Source organism: Balaenoptera borealis (assembly GCF_965194805.1).
Source record: "Balaenoptera borealis genome assembly, chromosome: 9".
Classification (NCBI taxonomy): Eukaryota; Metazoa; Chordata; class Mammalia; order Artiodactyla; family Balaenopteridae; genus Balaenoptera; species Balaenoptera borealis.
Window position 1 is genome coordinate 6,071,344 of NC_138873.1, and position 20,572 is coordinate 6,091,915.

The 20,572-nt window shown below is 37.2% G+C and overlaps 1 protein-coding gene across 18 annotated transcripts in view; it reads left to right on the plus strand.

Annotated features, from left to right (window-relative positions):
- PRKN (parkin RBR E3 ubiquitin protein ligase) overlaps nucleotides 1-20,572 on the plus strand; it is a 1,304,064-nt gene that overhangs the window by 242,381 nt on the left and 1,041,111 nt on the right. For all 18 annotated transcript variants that reach the window (XR_014248121.1, XM_082404597.1, XM_082404598.1 and 15 more), the window contains one exon: nucleotides 886-1,049. Coding sequence is in view for 17 of the 18 variants with exons in the window: in XM_082404597.1 (XP_082260723.1) it covers nucleotides 886-1,049 (164 nt within the window). In the remaining variant the exon portion in view is untranslated. The remainder of the gene's footprint in view (nucleotides 1-885; nucleotides 1,050-20,572) is intronic.

A 20,572-nucleotide genomic window follows, 5' to 3' on the forward strand; every position in this document is an offset into this window, starting at 1 on the left:
ACCACGATGAAGAGTAGCCCCCGCTCGCCGCAACTAGAGAAAGCCTGTGCACAGAAACGAAGACCCAACACAGCCAAAATAAATAAATAAATAAATACATTTATTAAAAAAAAAAAAAAAAAAAAAGACTCCAGCTGGGGGTCTGTTGCAGGAATCTAGACGTGACTGAATGAGTGTAGTGACAGAAGGAGTGGAAGGAAAGGGCAGATGCGAGAGCCATTGAGGTGGCAGGGCAGTTGGCAGTGAGAAGGCGTGTTAGAAGACTGTGAGGTTCCAGCCTGGGTCTTGAGGGGAACGATGGCTCCAGAAAGAGAAAGGGTATATCACTAGTTTCAAAAGAAAGGGCAAATATATATTTCCATAAGACCCAGTGAAGCCTTTTGGCTGGGACCACCAGTGCCTAGGGCTCTGCTGGGTCTTCACTCTGATCTATAAAGTGGCTTGATTTTGTTCCATTGCTATACCATGGGTGCTAACACAATGCATTTGATTTTTTATTAAGAGGGGCACTGTAGAGGCAGTGTGAGTTTGTACAGGCTGTCAGAGCTGAATCTCTTTGATAAACTCATGGGAATCTTACAATTCCAATCAAGCAAGTGTTCTGCTCGAGTCCCTCTGTTTCCCAGGATGGATGTCAAAGGGAGCATGCAATTTTGTTTGCGGGTCACTGACTAATATATGAAAGGGAAGTCCCACAGGGAAATTACATTTTTCTCCGAATGTTACTCCATAGCATTCAGTTTTATGTTCTAAGTGAAAGAAAATGTATGCTATTCATCAAAGGGTGGGTGATGGGTAAATCAGTTTAGAAATGTTGCTATTGCCGTTTAAGGGCTTTGAGTAATGCTTACTTTTTTTTTCTTCCCCTCCAATTTTCTTGGTCAGTGTTTGTCAGGTTCAACTCCAGCCATGGTTTCCCAGTGGAGGTCGATTCTGACACCAGCATCTTCCAGCTCAAGGAGGTGGTTGCTAAGCGACAGGGGGTTCCAGCTGACCAGTTGCGTGTGATTTTCGCAGGGAAGGAGCTTAGGAATGACTTGACAGTGCGGGTGAGTCTCCCTTAGTGGATCGTTCCTGGGATGCAGCCAACCCCATTGCTTCTGCTGCTTCTGCTGCCAAGCTGACATTCATGCCTGAGATCTAGTAGAATAAATAGTGCCTGGGGATTCCTTGAACTTTACTCCATACCGCTTCATTAATTCTGACCTTCTTAATTATGCATTAAAACAGCAAGCCCGAAGGATTGGAAGAATAACTGTGAGCGAGAGAGGGAAAAGAGAGAGAGCACACAAACGGGGCTTAGTGAATAAATGTTTACCGACTACAGGAGAAGCAAGGCACAATTTCTCTGTCTGTTCAATTTCTACCTTACTTATTCCATTTGCATCTTAATGAAGAAGGATTCAAAGAAATTGTTCCAAATCAGGTTGCTCAGTCACTGTGCTGTGAGGAATGTGTAACCCAATTGTGACCCCTGGAGGATGGCCCTAGGTCTGCTGCCGGGGCTCAGTAGGGGAGGTGCAGGGCTCAGGGCCGTTCACAGCAGCACTGAGAGCTCCCTGCCCCGTCAGAATCGCAGTGCCCAAGCTGTGGTGAAGGAAGACTGACGCACAGCAAAAGTCCACCTTTGTATTCAATTTCTCCAAGCTTTAGTAACATTTTCCCTAGAATGGGCCGCTGAAACATTAGAGAGGGAGCAGTGTGTGTTTTCTCTCCTGTCCCTAATGCTTTCAGGGCACCGCACGGCTCCTAATGCCATCAAAGGGCTATATCCTTTTCATCTGGGTGTTTCATTCACAACAGTGATTTCTGTAGGAGAAGGGGAGAATTGGGTAGGCGATTGATGAGCAGTGCCGTCACCTAGAAGTGGAGACCTGTAATTTGTTGAGGACGCCAGCAAATAGGACTCAATATGGATTGAAGTCATTCTTTGAGAAAGTATAAGAAACCAGTTGCTTTCTGTGGATGGTTCAGGTGATGCTGAAGAATCCTGCGGATGCATTTTCCCCCTTTCTTAGCCGGCACAGATGAATCGCGCTTCTGTTTACAGCTGTGCGGGCGCTGCTGTGTCTCTACTCAGAGTCCCGACTTTATGGGCATCCTGTCACTGTCTCTTCTTGGTGATGATGTTTACTGCTTTGTGAAATGCTTTCGAATCTGGGCGTACAAACGAAGCTATAGAAGTGCAAATCGTCCCCTCCTTCTCCAGCGCCCCTCCTGTGACGGCAGGAGGCACGCGCTCACTGTGCACAAACTGCCGTGCTTTGCTTTGGGGCGATTTGCTTTTATAAGGGAAGTGCCCGTGCTAAAGAGGGTTTCGATTTTTTTTTTATTTCAGTCAACTAAAAAGCTTTTTTACTGTACCTGCCAAACTCTAAATCCAAGAATGTTTCCTTCATAAATTATTTTAAAACAGCTTCTTGAACCAAAGTATTTTATGTTACCAGAAGTTTTGAAGTTTCAGGTTCTAAAGCTTCTCACCTCTACCACTGGAGCTGATAGGTTACACTAATTGCTACAGACAATTGATTTTTATAGATAGATAGGTAGATAGATATGGATAAGATATAGATATAAATGTAGATATATAGATAGATTGATTAAGATTCTTTATTTTGACAAACACTTCCAATGTTCTGGGCTTCTCAGGGGATCCCAAAGAAAGGCAAAACTCATCACTGCTCTTGTAGAGACTGCTGTTTACTTAGGGCCTCTAAAATCAACAGAAATATTAGGTTGAACCATATAGGTTAAAACTATCAGCAATTTCATGTAGCTCAACCAAATAGCTATAACATAAGGATGTCAAACATGATAACTGCCATATGAAAACTGAAATAAAAGTATTATGAAATTTTAAAGGTGGAGAAAACACATCTGAGTGAAAGTCACCAAGAAAGACTTTATGGATGAATTGAAACTCGAATAGGGTTCTGGAGATGGAGAATGAGCATAGGGTGTGCTTGAGAACAAGCATAGGTTCCTATTCTTTTAGAACCTAGAGGAGATGCTGAAGATGGGGTAAGAAGAGAGTTTGGAGCTGTATTTTACAGAGCTTTGACTGATGTGACATTGAGGTTTCATGTATGGAGATCTAGAGCAAAATAGGGTGCCCTGGAGAGAAATAGGAGTCTGGAGATGCAGTTTGATCATGGGCAGGATGAGGAGTTTCATCCATGACAAGAGTTAATGCCAGTGGGAGATGCTGGCAGGCAGCTGAACTGAGGTGTGGAGCTTAGGGCTTGCTTTATATTTGAGGACTACCTACATGGAGGTAAATATTGCGGTTACTGGAGCAGATGCAGTTGCCAAGGTGCAGAGGACAGTGGCACAGGAAATCTGTTGGGTAGCAGGGGAGGAGCCAGTAAAAGAGGCATCATCCATCCAACTGACACTTCTGAAGATACTTTGGAAAAGAAAATTACTGGTAAAGAATATATGTGCTGTGAAAAGATGGAGGATGATGAAGAAAAGAGCCTTTGGACTTGGTGACTGTGGTGGTGAATTAGGGACCTTCAGGACTCCAGGCCAAGACTGTAGTTGGAAAAAGCCAGATTGCAGGGGTTCAGTGTGAATCATGGGACTATGTAATGAGCATGGCCCGGCTGGTCATTGAGGGGAAGGAGAGACAGAAGGAGTTCCTGGAGGAGCAGCAGGTCCTGCAGTGTGTTGTACATTTCCTAGCCCTCGACTGTGTGCATGGCTGACTTTTATACAGTTGTAATCAGTGTGAAAATGCAATTTTATATTCTGAATTCTTTCACTTAATATTATATCATAGGCATTTTCCATGTTGTTGTATAATCTTCATTTCTAAGTATCTAGATAATTCTCTGTAATAAGAGTGTTTATATTATATTTAGGGAGTATCTAGTTTTTAATCTTACAAATTAAGGCAAAACAAGTTTTTAAAAAGTATGTTACATACTTAGAGAATATGGCCTCTCTGTGTTTCAGTTTGCTCATTTGTAAAATGGGAATAATAATACCCATCTCATTGGGATTTTGTGAGGACTAAGTTAATTTATGTAAAACTCTTAGAACAGAGCACAACATATAGTAAACACTATCTAAATGTTAGCATTTATTAGCATCATCACTATCATGATTGTCATCATTATTATTAGGCAGTTACTTCAGGGTCTAAGTGATCACCTTAAATAATATGACAACTTTCCATTATGAATTATGATGAGTATATCTGCAATAATTTAAACAGTTAAGGCAATGATAATAGGATGCATATTTTACTGGGGCAGTAAAGTGTGTGTGTGTGTGTGTGTGTGTGTGTATGTAATATTTATACATTTTAACTAAAAAGAACTTTGTGGAGTTTATAAATAAATGTTTGAACCTTATATATACTGGTTTTACTTAAGAATAGTACAATTTGAATTTAGCAAGCTTAAAAAGACTTTACTATTCCTCTAATATTTAGTAAAAATAGACACCTATGGCTGTACTGTTCAGCAAAGTTTCATCATGGTATTATTCCTTTTAAAATATATTTTTATAAAGTAGATGTCTGCCACACACTATACTTGTTAGAAGCAAATTGGAAAGAGCTATACATTTTTTCCTACTTCATAAACAATGTTTCTGTGCATGTTATTATTTTCCTTATACTTACAAGTATGCAATATAAAATATTAGTCTTTGACATATTATTCACAGTGAATTGATATTTTTTCTTTGTAAAGAGTTTTTGTCAGCTCTTGCAACAGAGTATTCAGGGCCTATTCAAATGATGGGTCACCCTTTCTCCTATCCTCCAGTTCTGACACACTGCATATCAAGAGTCCCTGAAATCACCTCTACATAGTTTTCAATTTATTATTCAAATTTATACAAGGAAAATAAGGTTCTAATGTAGTTGTGTATATTAAAACTGATGAACTTTGCAATTAGACTAACTTAAAATTACAGGGACTTGAGAATTTCTGTAAGATTTTGTTTGAGCAGAATTCACTGTATTCACGTGAGTTATATTATTATTAATATTATTAATGTCAGTTTGGGTTATTAGACTGTGTATTAGTCAGAGTTCTCCAGCGAAACAGAACCAATAGATAGATAGATAGATAACGAAGACTTGGTCACATATTATGGAGGCTGACAAGTCCCAAGATCTGCAGTCAACAAGCTTAGTTTCAGTCTGAGTCTGAAGGCTTGTAAACTGGAAGAAGTGACGGTGTCCTTCCAATCTGAGGGCTGGTAGGCTTGAGACCCAGGAAGAGCTGATGCTTCAGCTCAAGTCCAAGACTGCAAAAAAAAACAGTTTCCCAGCTAGATGGCTATTGGGCAGGAGGAATTCTTTCTTACTCGTGGGAGGGTCAACCTTTTTGTTCAGGCGTTAAACTGACTGGATGGGGCCCACTTATCTGGGGGAGAAGAGGTATCTGATTTACTCAGTCTACTGATTCCAATAATAATCTCATCTGGGCACACCCTCACAGACACACCTAGACTAATATCTGACCAAATGTCTGGGCACTCCATGGCCCAGTCAAGTTGACACATAAAATTCACCATCACAACCAGGATATGAGAAACCTCATTATATTTAATTAGTGTTAGAGGAAAGTTATTCTATTTTATTATCTTTGTAATAATGAATTAGACTTTCAAAGTAGAATATAAAATGTGACTGTTTGTTTTACATAGAAATGTTTGCTTTATAAAAGGATTCATTCAGGTGGATAGTCAAAAATTCCTTTCATTAAATATTCAATTTTATGATCTTTAAAATGTATATACACATTTGGAGACCATCTTTTCATGAACTAGGTCATTTTTGCAATAAGTATTAAAGGACATCAGTTTATTACCCCTGTTAATCTTTGTGATATAACAATATCTGAGCTTGGAAGACCAGAGACATTAAGACTTTAATAGCTTAGGTTGTAAATACTAAAGAAAAATGAATGACCCTAAAAGCCAAATTATTTAATTGGCTATGTTTTTAGTGATATATACACCATATACATTTCAAAATTTGATAGTAGTGAAAACCAGCTTTCACTGACAAAGTAAACTATGTCCAATGACTAACAAATTCAAGTTTTGGAAATCTGTAAGAATATTTACCTATTTCAAAAAAATATTATATATTGTTTTGCTCATATCTCTAATTAACCTGCTAAATTTTGAAATTTTAAAAACTTCACAAGGGTGTTATGAATACCCTGAATGTTCCTTGAACTTCCTCTAAGATAAGTAAGTATTGCTTAACTAAATTTTTGAAAGTTGATATTTTCTTAATGTCCTTTAAATTTTTTCCAACATTATTATTTCCCTTTTAGTATACTTAGGCTATATATTTCTGATTATAGAATTAATATATGTTATAAAAATTCAAATGATAGGGAAAAGCATACCAGCAGACCCCTAACTCTACTCATGTGTACATTTTTTAAATTTTTTAAATTTTTATTGGAGTACAGTTGATTTACAATGTTGTGTTAGTTTCAAGTGTACAGCAAAGTGAATCAGTTATACACACACATATATCCACTGTTTTTTAGATTCTCTTCCCATATAGGCCCTTACAGAGTATTGAGTAGAGTTCTACCATCAGGCCACTTCTACCACAGTGCCAGTGGAGACTGTGTGTGGGACTAGAAATCACTACCACACAGCAATAATGAGGAGTCCCTACTTCATGTCAGGTGTCAACAGATACCAAGTGGAGAACTTGGACTTCTGTTTCCACTGGCAGTAATAAGTGGTACCCCCCTTTTGCAGCTGGAGCAGTGTCATAAAAAGCTAAAATAGAAAGTTTAAATAAAAGCCACAGTCTCATAATGTAATGAGAAAATGGCCAGATATCAAAAGAATATCACCAAGAACCAGGAAGTTCTCAAACTGAATGAAAAAACAATGAATAGTTGCTAATACTAAGATGACAGAGATGTTAGAATTAACTGACAGATATTTTAAGCAGCCACGATAAAATGCTTCAATGAACAGTTATAAACATGCTTGAAATATGAAAAAAAAGTCTGAGAAAGAAATAGAAGATATATAAAGAAGAATCAAATGGAAACCATAGAACTGAAGAATTTAGTAACAAATAGAAAGCTCACTGGATGGGCTCAACAGCAGAATGGAGGAGGCAGAGGAAAATGTTAGTGGACTGGAAGATAGAACAATACAGATTGTACAATCTGAACAGAGAGAAAATAGACTAAAAAAAGAAAGAGAAAAAAAGAGCCTCAGAAACATATGGGTCTATAAAACTACACTTAAAATTGTGTCATCAGAGTCCTGGAAGGAGAGGATAAAAGAAGGTAGGGAAAAGTGCTTAAAGAAATAATGGCTGAAAACTTGCCAAATTTTTTAAGAGACATAAACTTACAGATTAATGAAGCTGAGAGAATCCAAAATTGGATATATTAAAAGAAATCCACACATCATAATTAAACTTCTGAAAACTAAATACAAGGCAAAAGTCTTGAAAGCAGCTAGAGAAAGTGTACAATTTACCCATAATGGAAAAAACAATTTGAATGACAGTGGATTTCTCATGAGCAACTATGAAGTTCAAAAGGAAGTGGCACAATATTCTTCAAGTGCTGAAAAAAAAAAAGAACTTTTAATCCAGAAACCTATACCCAGCAAAAATATCTTTAAGGAATAAAGGAGAAGTTAATATATTTTTGGATGAAGAAATACTAGTAGAAATTGCCACCAGCAAAACTACCCTAAAAGAATGAATCAAGGAAGGAAGTTCTTTAATACAAAAGAAAATGATAGAAGAATGAACTGTGGAACATCAGGAAGGAAGAAAACAGTAAGCAAAAGTATCATTAAATACAACTGACTTTCCTTCTCCTCTTTAGTTTTCTAAATTATGTTTGAGGATTATAGAAAAAATTATAACAATGTCTTATGTGGTTCTAAATGTATGTAGAGGAACTATTTAAGACAAATATAAACAGAGAGATAAAGAGACATAAAGAGAGTAGGTTTCTATACTTTACTTGAACATATAAAATGACAACCCCAGCAAAGTGTGACAAGTTATGAATGTATAAGCACTAGAGCAACCACTAAGATAGGTAAAAGATTAAAATATAAAATAGTGACAACACTAAATGCTGGTGAGGATGTGGAGAAACTGAGTCATTGATATATTGCTAGTGGGAATATAAAACTGTACAGCCACTCTGGAGGAGAGTGTGATGGTTTCTTAAAAAGCTAAACTTGCATTTACCATATGACACAAAAACCAATACACGAATGTTTATAGCAGCTTCATTCATATTAGCCAAAAAATGAAAACAATCCTGATGTCCTTCAACGGGTGAATGATTGCACAAACTGTGGTCCATCCATACCATACTCAGTGATAAAAGAAACCCAACAACTGTTGATACACACAACATTTTGGATGGATCTCAAGAGAATTATCATTTTTTTATATTTAATTAATTACTTAATTACTTAATTAATTTGGTTGCACAGGGTTTTAGTTGCGGCAGGCAGGCTCCTCAGTTGTGGCTAGCCAGCTCCTTAGTTCTGGTAGGCAGGTTGCTTAGTTGCGGCATGCAAACTCATAGTTGCGGCATGCATGTGGTATCTAGTTCCCTGACCAGGGATCAAACCCGGGCCCCCTGCATTGGGACTGCGGGGTCTTAACCACTGCACCACCAGGGAAGTCCCTCAAGAGAATTATGCTGAGTGAAAAAAAGCCAATACCAAAATGTCACATTCCAAATGATTCCACTATTAGAACATTTTTCACATGACAAAATTGTAGAAATGGAGGAGAGATGAATGGTCACTAGAGGTTAAGGAGGGTGTGGGAGAAGAAAACAGTGTGCGGCAGTAAAAAGGACAACAGGAGGGACCCTTGTGGTGATGAATGTTCTGTATCTTGACTATACCAATGCTGATAGTATGATCGTGATGATTTACTATATTTTCATAAGATGTTGTCATGGGGGAAACTGGGAAAAGAGTTCCTGGGATATCTCTGTCTTATTTCTGACAACAACATGTGAATCGACAAGCATCTCAAGATAAAGTTTAATTTAAAAAAAACACAGAAAAACATAACTTCTACCCTCTTTTACAGAGGAATAGAAACTCTCTCTTCCTATAGAAAATAAACAAGCTTGTTATTTGCATCTATTTTAAAGGAACAGTATTTATTAATGTGATTTTCAACATAAGAAATTAGAAAATAGTTTAGCTGATTCTCAGAGACAAAGATTAGTTCATAATGAGTCAATAAGTCAATAAAACTTTTAGAAGTATTAAGGCATTTTTTTTGAATTCTTAAACAGACTCCTTAGCACCTTATGGGTCTGAATAGACATGATTAGTATTTATTTTCAAGGCCTTTACCAAATATTTCAAATAAACAAAAATAAACAGTTCATAACAATTGTGTACTCTAACTGTACATTTTCCAAATTGATTTGAGAGTAATATACTATAGTTTTAGGCAATAAATGAGCACCTCATGTAACCATTGTGGTTACAGTGGTTAGAGAAAACATTCACGTAAATATTGCTCCCCTTTGATTGGTACCATACATTTATATAATAGAAGGAATTTAGGGATGAAATGGTTTCAGTTATAAACTAAATTTATTTTAATTCTTTTTACTTTCTCTCTTGAATATAAGACAAAAAGAACTAGATTAGAACATAGAATGCAGTTCCATCATGATTTTTTGTTTGTACATAAAAGAAGAATTCTGCAGATGACGGTATAAATGGCTAATAGGTTTTACTTAAAATTCTATTTTTCTCTGATTGTAAGACAAAAGGAAGCCAGGTTAGACACCATTATACTAAGAGCAATCGTACCATGATTTCATTGTATCTAAGAGTACAATTGTGTAAATAAGACTCTCAAACACTTCAGGAAGAATACAAGAATTTTTCCCAAAGGGTTGACTTGCTAATGGAACTGGCTGCTCGCCCAATTCATGTAGGTAAAATGTAGATATCCACGTGAGTTCCTCCAAAGAACTGGTATGTTATTGTGGCAGCTGGTAAGTACTGCAAAGTGTCAAGGTCTAGAATCAAAGGATGATAATCTGTACAGAGCAAGTGCTCATTTCAGAAAGACCCTTATTTTATCTGTTTGTGTCGGCTGTTTATATGTGTCAGAAAAAATCTCTGAATTACTTACCTCTTTGCATAATTCAGAACCCTCAGAAATATTATTTTCCTGTTGAAAAGTAGTCTTGACTTTTGTGTGCCCCTGCGGACTCATGAAACATCTTTGAGGATTGCCATGCATAAATGCAGACTTGAAGAAAAAAAAAAAAAGATTCTTTTAGCTTATAAGAGGCTGAGGATATACAGTCTGTGGATTTATTTAACAGGCTCATGTCTCACAGACAATTCCATTGCCCTTATTGTGCTAAAATTGCAAGGTAGAAAATCTGTGGGGGAGTGAAACTCTGGAACACACCAATCCCCCAGATCTTAACCTAGGACACATTTTATTAGAGTATGAAAAGCAAAGCCTGTCTCATGGTTAGAGAAAACGTTCACCTGGAAACCTGACAAATGAAAGAGGAGAGATTCCACACTATGAAATTTTGTTACTCATCACTGAAGTCCTCATTTCAACTATTCTGTTCTGTTTTCTCTTTTTTGGGACTCAAACTCCATCATCCAATTGACCTGACTTTGTTTAAGACTTTATTTAATATAGTCATCATCCTTTACAGAAAAATCTAAGACACAAGAATGTCTCTATACCATTCACCCTAAAGCTTCTACACCAAAAGATTGCTCACCCCAATTCTACCTTTTTCATCTTTCGTCTTACTAAGCCATTGTAACAAGCCTGAAATTATTGTCACAGTACAATGAAAAATTTTATATGAAAGCACTCTTTAAAGCTTATATACCAAACTCTGGAAAAGAAGAAGTAAAACTGTCACTGTTTGCAGATGACATGATACTATACATAGATAATCCTAAAGATGCCCCCAGAAAACTACTAGAGCTAATCAAGAATTTGGTAAAGTTGCAGGATACAAAATTAATGAACAGAAATCGCTTGCATTACTATACACTAACAATGAAAGATCAGAAAGAGAAATTAAGGAACCAATCCCATTTACCATTGCAACAAAAAGAATAAAATACCTAGGAATGAACCTACCTAAGGAGGGTAAAAGACCTGTACTCAGAAAACTATAAGACACTGATGAAAGAAATCAAAGATGACACAAACAGATTGCACAGATGACACAAAGAGATTTACCATGTTCTTGGACTGGAAGAACCAACTTTGTGAAAATGACTGTACTACCCAAAGCAATCTACAGATTCAATGCAATCCCTATCAAACTACCAATGGCATTTTTCACAGAACTAGAATAAAAAATCTTAAAATTTTTATGGAGACACAAAAGACCCCAAATAGTCAAAGCAATCTTGAGGTAAAAAAACGGAGCTGGAGGAATCAGACTCTCTGACTTCAGACTATACTACAAAGCTACAGTAACCAAGACAATATGGTACTGGCACAAAAGCAGAAATACAGATCAATGGAGCAGGATAGAAAGCCCAGAGATAAACCCACACACCTATGGTCAACTACCTATGACAGAGGAGGCAAGGATATACAATGGAGAAAAGACAGTCTCTTCAATAAGTGGTGCTGGGAAAACTGGACAGCTACATGTAAAAGGATGAAATTAAAACACTCCCTAACACAATACACAAAAATAAACTCAAAATGGATTAAAGACCTAAATGTAAGGCTAGACACTATAAAACTCTCAGAGGAAAACATAGGCAGAACATTCTTTGACATAAATCACAGCAAGATCTTTTTTGACCCACGTCCTGGAGTAATGGAAATAAAATCAAAAACAAACAAATGGGACCTAATGAAACTTAAAAGCTTTTGCACAGCAAAGGAAACTATAAACAAGATGAAAAGACAACCCTCAGAATGGGAGAAAATATTTACAAAGAAATCAACGGACAAAGGATTGATCTCCAAAATATATAAACAGCTCATGCAGCTCAATATTAAAAAAAACAAACAACCCAATTAAAAAATGGGCAGAAGACCTAACTAGACATTTCTCCAAAGAAGATACACAGATGGCCAAGAGGCACATGAATAGCTGCTCAACATCACTAATTATTAGAGAAATGCAAATCAAAACTACAATGAGGTATCGCCTCACACCAGTTAGAATGGGCATCATCAGAAAATCTACAAACAACAAATGCTGGAGAGGGTGTGGAGAAAAGGGAACCCTCTTGTACTGTTGGTGGAAATGTAAATTGATACAGCCAGTATGGAGAACAGTATGGAGGAGCCTTAAAAAACTAAACATAGAATTACCATATGACCGAACAGTCCCACTCCTGGGTATATACCCAGAGAAAACCATAATTCAAAAAGACACATGCACCCCCATATTCATTTCAGCACTGTTTACAATAGCCAGGTCATGGAAGCAACCGAAATGCCCATCGACCGATGAATGGATAAAGAAGTTGTGGTACATATATACAATGGAATATTACTCAACCTTAAAAAGAAATGAAATTGGGTCATTTGTAGAGACGTGAATGGATCTAGAGACTGTCATACAGAGTGAAGTAAGTAAGAAAGAGAAAAACAAATATATATTAACGCATATATGTGGAACCTAGAAAAATGGTACAGATGAACCAGTTTGCAGGGCAGAAATACAGACACAGATGTAGAGAAGAAACGTATGGACACCAAGAGGGGAAAGCAGGGGGGTGGGGTGGGATGAATTGGGAGATTGGGATTGACATATATACACTAATATGTATAAAATAGAAAACTAATAAGAACCTCCTGTATAAAAAAAAAAAATGAAATAAAATTTAAAAAAATAATAAAACTCAGTACCCTAAGGGGGGAAAAATAAGCTTTTTAAAATTTATTTCAATTTATTTTATTTTATATATTAATTAATTAATTAATTAATTTTAAACATCGTTATTGGAGTATAATTGCTTTACAACGGTGTGTTAGTTTCTGCGTTATAACAAAGTGAATCAGCTATACATATACATATATCCCCATATCTCCTCCCTCTTGTGTCTCCCTCCCACCCTCCCTATCCCACCCCTCTAGGTGGTCACAAAGCACCGAGCTGATCTCCCTGTGCTATGCGGTGATTCCCACTAGCTATCTATTATGGTAGTGTATGTAAGTCCATGCACCTCTCTCCCTTCGTCCCAGCTTACCCTTCCCCCTCCCTGTGTCCTCGAGTCCATTCTCCACATCTGTGTCTTTCTTCCTGTCCTGCCCTTAGGTTCTTCATAACCATTTTTTTTCTTGAGATTCCATATATATGTGTTAGCATACAGTATTTGTTTTTCTCTTTCTCACTTACTTCACTCTGTATGACAGACTCTAGGTCCGTCCATCTCACTACAAATAACTCAGTTTCGTTTCTTTTTATGGCTGAGTAATATTCCATTGTATATATGTGCCACAGCTTCTTTATGCATTCATCTGTTGATGGACACTTAGGTTGCTTCCATGTCCTGGTATTGTAAATACAGCTGCAATGAATATTGTGGTACATGACTCTTTTTGAATTATGATTTTCTCAGGGTATATGCCCAGTAGTGGGATTGCTGGGTCGTATGGTAGTTCTAGTTTTAGTTTTTTAAGGAACGTCCATACTGTTCTCCATAGTGGCTGTATCAATTTACATTCCCACCAACAGTGCAAGAGGCTTCCCGTTTCTCCACACCCTCTCCAGCATTTATTGTTTGTAGATTTTTTGATGATGGCCATTCTGACTGGTATGAGTTGATACCTCACTGTAGTTTTCGTTTGTATTTCTCTAATGATTAGTGATATTGAGCATTCTTTCATGTGTTTGTTGGCAATCTGTATATCTTCTTTGGAGAAATGTCTATTTAGGTCTTCTACCCATTTTTGGATTGGGTTGTTTGTTTTTTTTGTTATTGAGCTGCATGAGCTGCTTGTAAATTTTGGAGATTAGTCCTTTGTCATTTGGTTCATTTGCAAATATTTTCTCCCATTCTGAGGGTTGTCTTTTCGTCTCGTTTATGGTTTCCTTTGCTGTGCAAAAGCTTTTAAGTTTCATTAGGTCCCATTTATTTGTTTTTGTTTTTATTTTCATTTCTCTAGAAGGTGGGTCAAAAAGGATGTTGCTGTGATTTTTGTCATAGAGTGTTCTGCCTATATTTTCCTCTAGGAGTTTGATAGTGTCTGGCCTTACATTTAGATCTTTAATTCATTTTGAGTTTATTTTTGTGTATTGTGTTAGGGAGTGTTTTAATTTCATCCTTTTACATGTAGCTGTCCAGTTTTCCCAGCAACGCTTACTGAAGAGGCTGCCTTTTCTCCATTGTATATTCTTGCCTTCTTTATCAAAAATAAGGTGACCATATGTGCATGGGTTTATCTCTGGGCTCTCTATCCTGTTCCATTGATCTATATTTCTGTTTTTGTGCCAGTACCATATTGTCTTGATTACTGTAGCTTTGTAGTACAGTCTGAAGTCTGGGAGCCTGATTCCTCCAGTTCCATTTTTCTTTCTGAATATTGCTTTGGCTATTTGGGGTCTTTTCTGTTTCCATACAAATTGTGCACTTTTTTGTTCTAGTTCTGTGAAAGATGCCATTGGTAGTTTGATAGGGATTGCATCAAATCTGTAGATTGCTTTGGGTAGTATAGTCATTTTCACAATGTTGCTTCTTCCAATCCAAGAACATGGTATATCTCTCCATCTGTTTGTATCATCTTTAATTTCTTTCATCAGTGTCTTATAGTTTTCTGCATACAGGTATTTGTCTCCTTTGGTATGGTTTTTCCTATGCATTTTATTCTTTTTGTTGCAGTGGTAAATGGGAGTGTTTCCTTAATTTCTCTTTCAGATTTTTCATCATCAGTGTATAGGAATGCAAGAGATTTCTGTGCATTAATTTTTTATCCTGCTACTTTATGAAATTCATTGATTAGCTCTAGTAGTGTTCTGGTAGCATCTTTAGGATTCTCTATGTATAGTACCATGTCATCTGCAAACAGTGACAGCTTTACTTCTTCTTTTCTGATTGGGATTCCTTTTATTTCATTTTCTTCTCTGACTGCTGTGGCTAGGACTTCCAAAATTATGTTGAATAATAGTGGTGACAGTGGACAACGTTCTTTTGTTCCTGGTCTGAGCAGAAATGGTTTCAGTTTTTCACCATTGAGAACGATGTTGGCTGTCTGTTTGTCATATATTACTTTTATTATGTTGAGGTTAGTTCCCTCTATGCCTACTTTCTGGAGAGTTTTTATCATAAATGGGTGTTGAATTTTGTCAAAAGGTTTTTCTGCATCTATTGAGATGATCATATGGTTTTTCTCTTTCAATTTGTTAATATGGTGTATCACATTATTTGATTTCCGTATATTGAAGAATCCTTGCCTTCCTGGGATAAACCCCACTTGATCATGGTGTATGATCCTTTTAATGTGCTGTTGGATTCTGTTTGCTAGTATTTTGTTGAGGATTTTTGCATCTATGTTCATCAGTGGTAATGGCCTGTAGTTTTCTTTCTTTGTGACATCTTTTCTGGTTTTGGTATCAGGGTGATGGTGACCTCGTAGAATAAGTTTGGGAGTGTTCCTCTCTCTGCTATATTTTGGAAGTTTGAGAAGGATAGGGAGAAGGATATTTAGCTCTTCTCTAAATGTTTGATAGAATTCTCTTGTGAAGCCATTTGGTCCTGGACTTTTGTTTGTTGGAATATTTTAAATCACAATCTCAATTTCAGTGGTTGTGATTGGTCTGTTTATATTTTCTATTTCTTCCTGGTTCAGTCTTGAAAGGTTGTGCTTTTTTAAGAATTTGTCCATTTCTTCCAGGCTGTCCATTTTATTGGCATATAGTTGCTTGTAGTAATCTCTCAGGATCCTTTGTATTTCTGCAGTGTCAGCTGTCACTTCTCCTTTTTCATTTCTAATTCTATTGATTAGAGTCTTCTCCCTTTTTCCTTGATGAGTCTGGCTTATGGTTTATCAATTTCATTTATCTTCTCAAAGAACCAGCTTTTAGTTTTATTGATTTTTCCTATTGTTTTCTTCATTTCTTTTTCATTTATTTCTGATCTGAACTTTATGATTTCTTTTCTTCTGCTAACTTTGGGGGTTTTTGTTCTTCTTTCTCTAATTGCTTTAGGTGTAAGGTTAGGTTGTTTATTGAGATGATTCTTGTTTCTTGAGGTAGGCTTGTATTGCTATAAATTTCCCTCTTAGAACTGCTTTTGCTGCATCCCACAGGTTTTGGGTCGTCGTGTTTTCATTGTCATTTGTTTTTAGGTGTTTTTTGATTCCCACTTTGATTTTTTGAGTGATCTCTTGGTTATTTAGTAGTGTATTGTTTAGCCTCCATGTGTTTGTATTTTTTTACAGATTTTTTTCCTGTAATTGATATCTAGTCTCATAGCATTGTGGTCGGAAAAGATTCTTGATACAAGTTCAGTTTTCTTAAATTTACCAAGGCTTGATTTGTGACCCAAGATATGGTCTATCCTGGAGAATGTTCCATGAGCACTTGAGAAGAAAGTGTATTCTGTTGTTTTTGGATGGAATGTCCTATAAATATCAATTAAGTCCATCTTGTTTAATGTATCATTTAAAGCTTGTGTTTCCTTAGTTATTTTCATTTTGGTTGATCTGTCCATTGGTGAAAGTAGGGTGTTGAAGTCCCCTACTGTGATTGTTTTACTGTTGATTTCCCCTTTTATGGCTGTTAGCATTTGCCTTATGTATTGAGATGCTCCTCTGTTGGGTGCTGAAATATTTACAATTGTTATATCCTTTTCTCCAATTGATCCCTTGATCATTATGTAGTGTTATTCTTGTCTCTTGTAATAGCCTTTATTTTAAAGTCTATTTTGTCTGATGTGAGAATTGCTACTCCAGCTTTCTTTTGATTTCCATTTGCATGGAATATCTTTTTCCATCCCCTCACTTTCAGTCTGTATGTGTCCCTAGGTCTGAAGTGGGTCTCTTGTAGATAGCATATATATGGGTCTTGTTTTTGTATCCATTCAGCCTGTCTGTGCCTTTTGATTGGAGCATTTAATCCATTTATAATTAAGGTAGTTATCGATATGTATGTTCCTCTTGCCATTTTCTTAATTGTTTTGGGTTTGTTCTTTTAGGTCTTTTCCTTGTCTTATGTTTCCTGCCTAGGGAAGTTCCTTTAGCATTTGTTGTAAAGCTGGTTTGGTGGTGCTGAATTGTCTTAGCTTTTGCTTGTCTGTAAATTTTTAAATTTCTCTGTCAAATCTGAATGAAATCCTTGCTGGGTAGAGTAATCTTGGTTGTAGGTTTTTCCCTTTCATCACTTTAAATATGTCCTGTCACTCCCTCTGGCTTTCAGAGTTTCTGCTGAAACATCAGTTGGTAACCTTATGGGGATTCCCTTGTATGTTATTTATTGTTTTTCACTTGCTGGTGTTTTTGTTTTTTGTTTTTTAATGTCTGTTTATTTATTTTTTTCTTATTAGTCATCCATTTTATACACACCAGTGTATACATGTCAATCCCAATCTTCCAGTTCATCCCGCCACCATCCCTTGCTGCTTTTAAAATTTTTTCTTTGTATTTACTTTAATAGTTTGATTATTATGTGTCTTGGTGTGTTTCTTCTTGGATTTATAGTGTATGGGACTCTCTGCGCTACCTGGACTTGATTGACTATTTCCTATCCCATATTAGTGAAGTTTTCAAATATAATCTCCTCAAATATTTTCTCAGTCCCTTTCTTTTTCTCTTCTTCTTCTGGAACCCCTATAATTCGAATGTTGGTTCATTTAATGTTGTCCCAGAGGTCTCTGAGACTGTCCTCAATTCTATTTATTTATTTAACTTTGGGTTATTAATTTATTTATTTATTATTTATGGCTGTGTTGGGTCTTCGTTTCTGTGCAAGGGCTTTCTCTAGTTGCGGCAAGTAGGGGCCACTCTTCATCGCGGTGTGCAGGCCTCTCATTATCGCGGCCTCTCTTGTTGCAGAGCACAGGCTCCAGACACGCAGGCTCAGTAATTGTGGCTCACGGGCCTAGCGGCTTCGCGGCATGTGGGATCTTCCCAGACCAGGGCTCAAACCCGCGTCCCCTGCATTGGCAGGCAGACTCTCAACCACTGCGCCACCAGGGAAGCCTGTCAATTCTTTTCATTCTTTTTTCTTTATTCTGCTGTGCAGTAGTTATTTCCGCTGTTTTATCTTCCAGGTCACTTATCCGTTCTTCTGCCTCAGTTTTTCTGCTATTTATTCATTCTAGAGTGATTTTAATTTCATTTATTGTGTTGTTCATCATTGTTTGTTTGCTCTTTCATTCTTCTAGGTCCTTGTTAAACGTTTCTTGTATTTTCTCCATTCTATTTCCAAGATTTTGGATCATCTTTACTATCATTACTCTGAATTCTTTTTCAGGTTGACTGCCTATTTCCTCTTCCTTTTTTTTGTCTGGTAGGTTTTTACCTTGCTCCTTCATCTGCTGTGAGTTTCTCTGTCTTCTCATTTTGCTTAACTTACTGTGCTTGGGGTCTTCTTTTTTCAGGCTGCAGGTTTGTAGTTCCTGGTGTTTTTGGTGTTTGCCCCCAGTGGCTAAGGTTCGTTCAGTTGTTTGTGTAAGCTTCCTGGTGGAGGGGATTAGTGGCTGTGTTCTGGTGGATGAGGCTGGATGTTGTCTTTCTGGTGGGCAGGACCACATCCGGTGGTGTGTTTTGGGGCGTCTGTGACTTTATTATGTTTTTAAGGAGCCTCTCTGTTAATGGGTGGGCTTGTGTTCTTGTCTTGCTAGTTGTTTGGCCTAGGGTGTCCAGCACTGTAGCTTGCTGATCGTTGAGTGGAGCTGGGTCTTAGCATTGAGATGGAGAGCTCTGGGAGAGCTTCCACCCTTTGATATTACGTGGAGCCAGGAGGTCTATGGTAGACCAATGTCCTGAACTCGGCCCTCCCACCTCAGAGGCACAGGCCTGACACCCAGCCGGAACACCAAGACCCTGTCAGCCACACGGCTCTCTCTGGGCTTCTATTTCACCAGCAACAATGTGACTCTGGATGGTGTGGGCCACTTCTTTTGCCAATTGGCCGAGGAGAAGTGTGACAGCCCCCAGCGTCTCTTCAAAATGCCAAGCCAGTGCTGCCACCGTACCCTCTTCCACGATGCACGGAAGCCTTCTCAAGATGAGTGGGGTAAAACCTAGGACGCTGTGGAAGCTGCCATTCTTACGGAGAAGAACCTGAACCAGGCACTGTTGGATCTGCGTGTCCTGGGTTCTGCCCGTGCAGACTCCCACATCTCTCACTTCCTGGAGAGCCACTTCCTGGAGGAGCAGGTGAAACTCAAAAAAAAGCTTATATACCAAACTCACTTATGACTGATCAGTACGAGAATATGTATTCTCCTTCATTTTTTGTTTGTAAATGTGCTTAAATCACAACTTAAATTAATGAATAGATTAATGATAAATATTCACTCTGCTATCTTTTATTTTTTACATATGAATTAAATAAGAGATAAAGTTAAATGTGTAAAAAATAGTTTATTTTTGTTGTAACTTCAGTGATGCTCATAAGACAGAGAAAACAAAATTAAATAGGACAGGTAGAGTTTTCCTTTTTTTCTTCAACTGTTAAATTTAATCTTGTTAGGAATACAATTCTCTGAAACCATTTATCAGCAGAATTTTACTTAAATTAAATTAACATTGGATTGTTCAGGGTTGCCGCACTAACCCTTCTAAGGCACTGAAGGATGTGGTAAGAGATCATTTTTTTGCCCATGTGTTAAAACAGAGGACATACAGACTCACTTAGTGGAAGCAAAACCTCAAGTATTCTTGATCTGTGATGCAAGTCATGATTTATAAAATTAGTGTCAGTAGAGTGCTCTAGTCATAATTACTTGCAGATTTAAAAATTATTTGTTTTAGCCTTTTTTGCATATGTACCTTCACACTGACAAGCACACATTCATTTAGGCAATGCAGTTCTTTGGGAAGAAAGTTATAAATTTTGCGAGTGAATTTGTGTAAACTACATTTCTTTGACGGTTTTATTCTGTTATTGGATTTTATTTTGCCATTAAATGTTTTCTCTTCTGTACTTGGGCTTGGTCTATTTGGATTCAGAGTCACCACTCCTGTATGATTTAATGTGTAGACTAATCATGGTGTAGAGCTCTGCTTTTTAAATTGTTGGAAATATTCTGAGATTAGAGGGAGAAGTGAGGAATATGAGAACCCACTGATGTTTATGTTTTGGAGTACATCACAAACTTTGTTTCAAAGGTGTGGGCTTTTGAAAATTCAGTACAGGTTTTTCCAAGGATATTTTCTGTTCGTTTTTATATCCTTAAGTATTTCAAAGTGAATTGAATCTGTGTGTTTGCGTGCCATTTATGCATAATTCATCAAACATTGTTCTGAAAGGAGAGGAAATAAAAACAAAAACTTACCTAAGATATTTCTAGTGTTGCTTAACACTTGGACACTAAGAATTTCAGAACCTGTAAAAGTAGATAACACCTGCTTCCTCAGTTTACCTGTTTTGCCTCCCAGTCA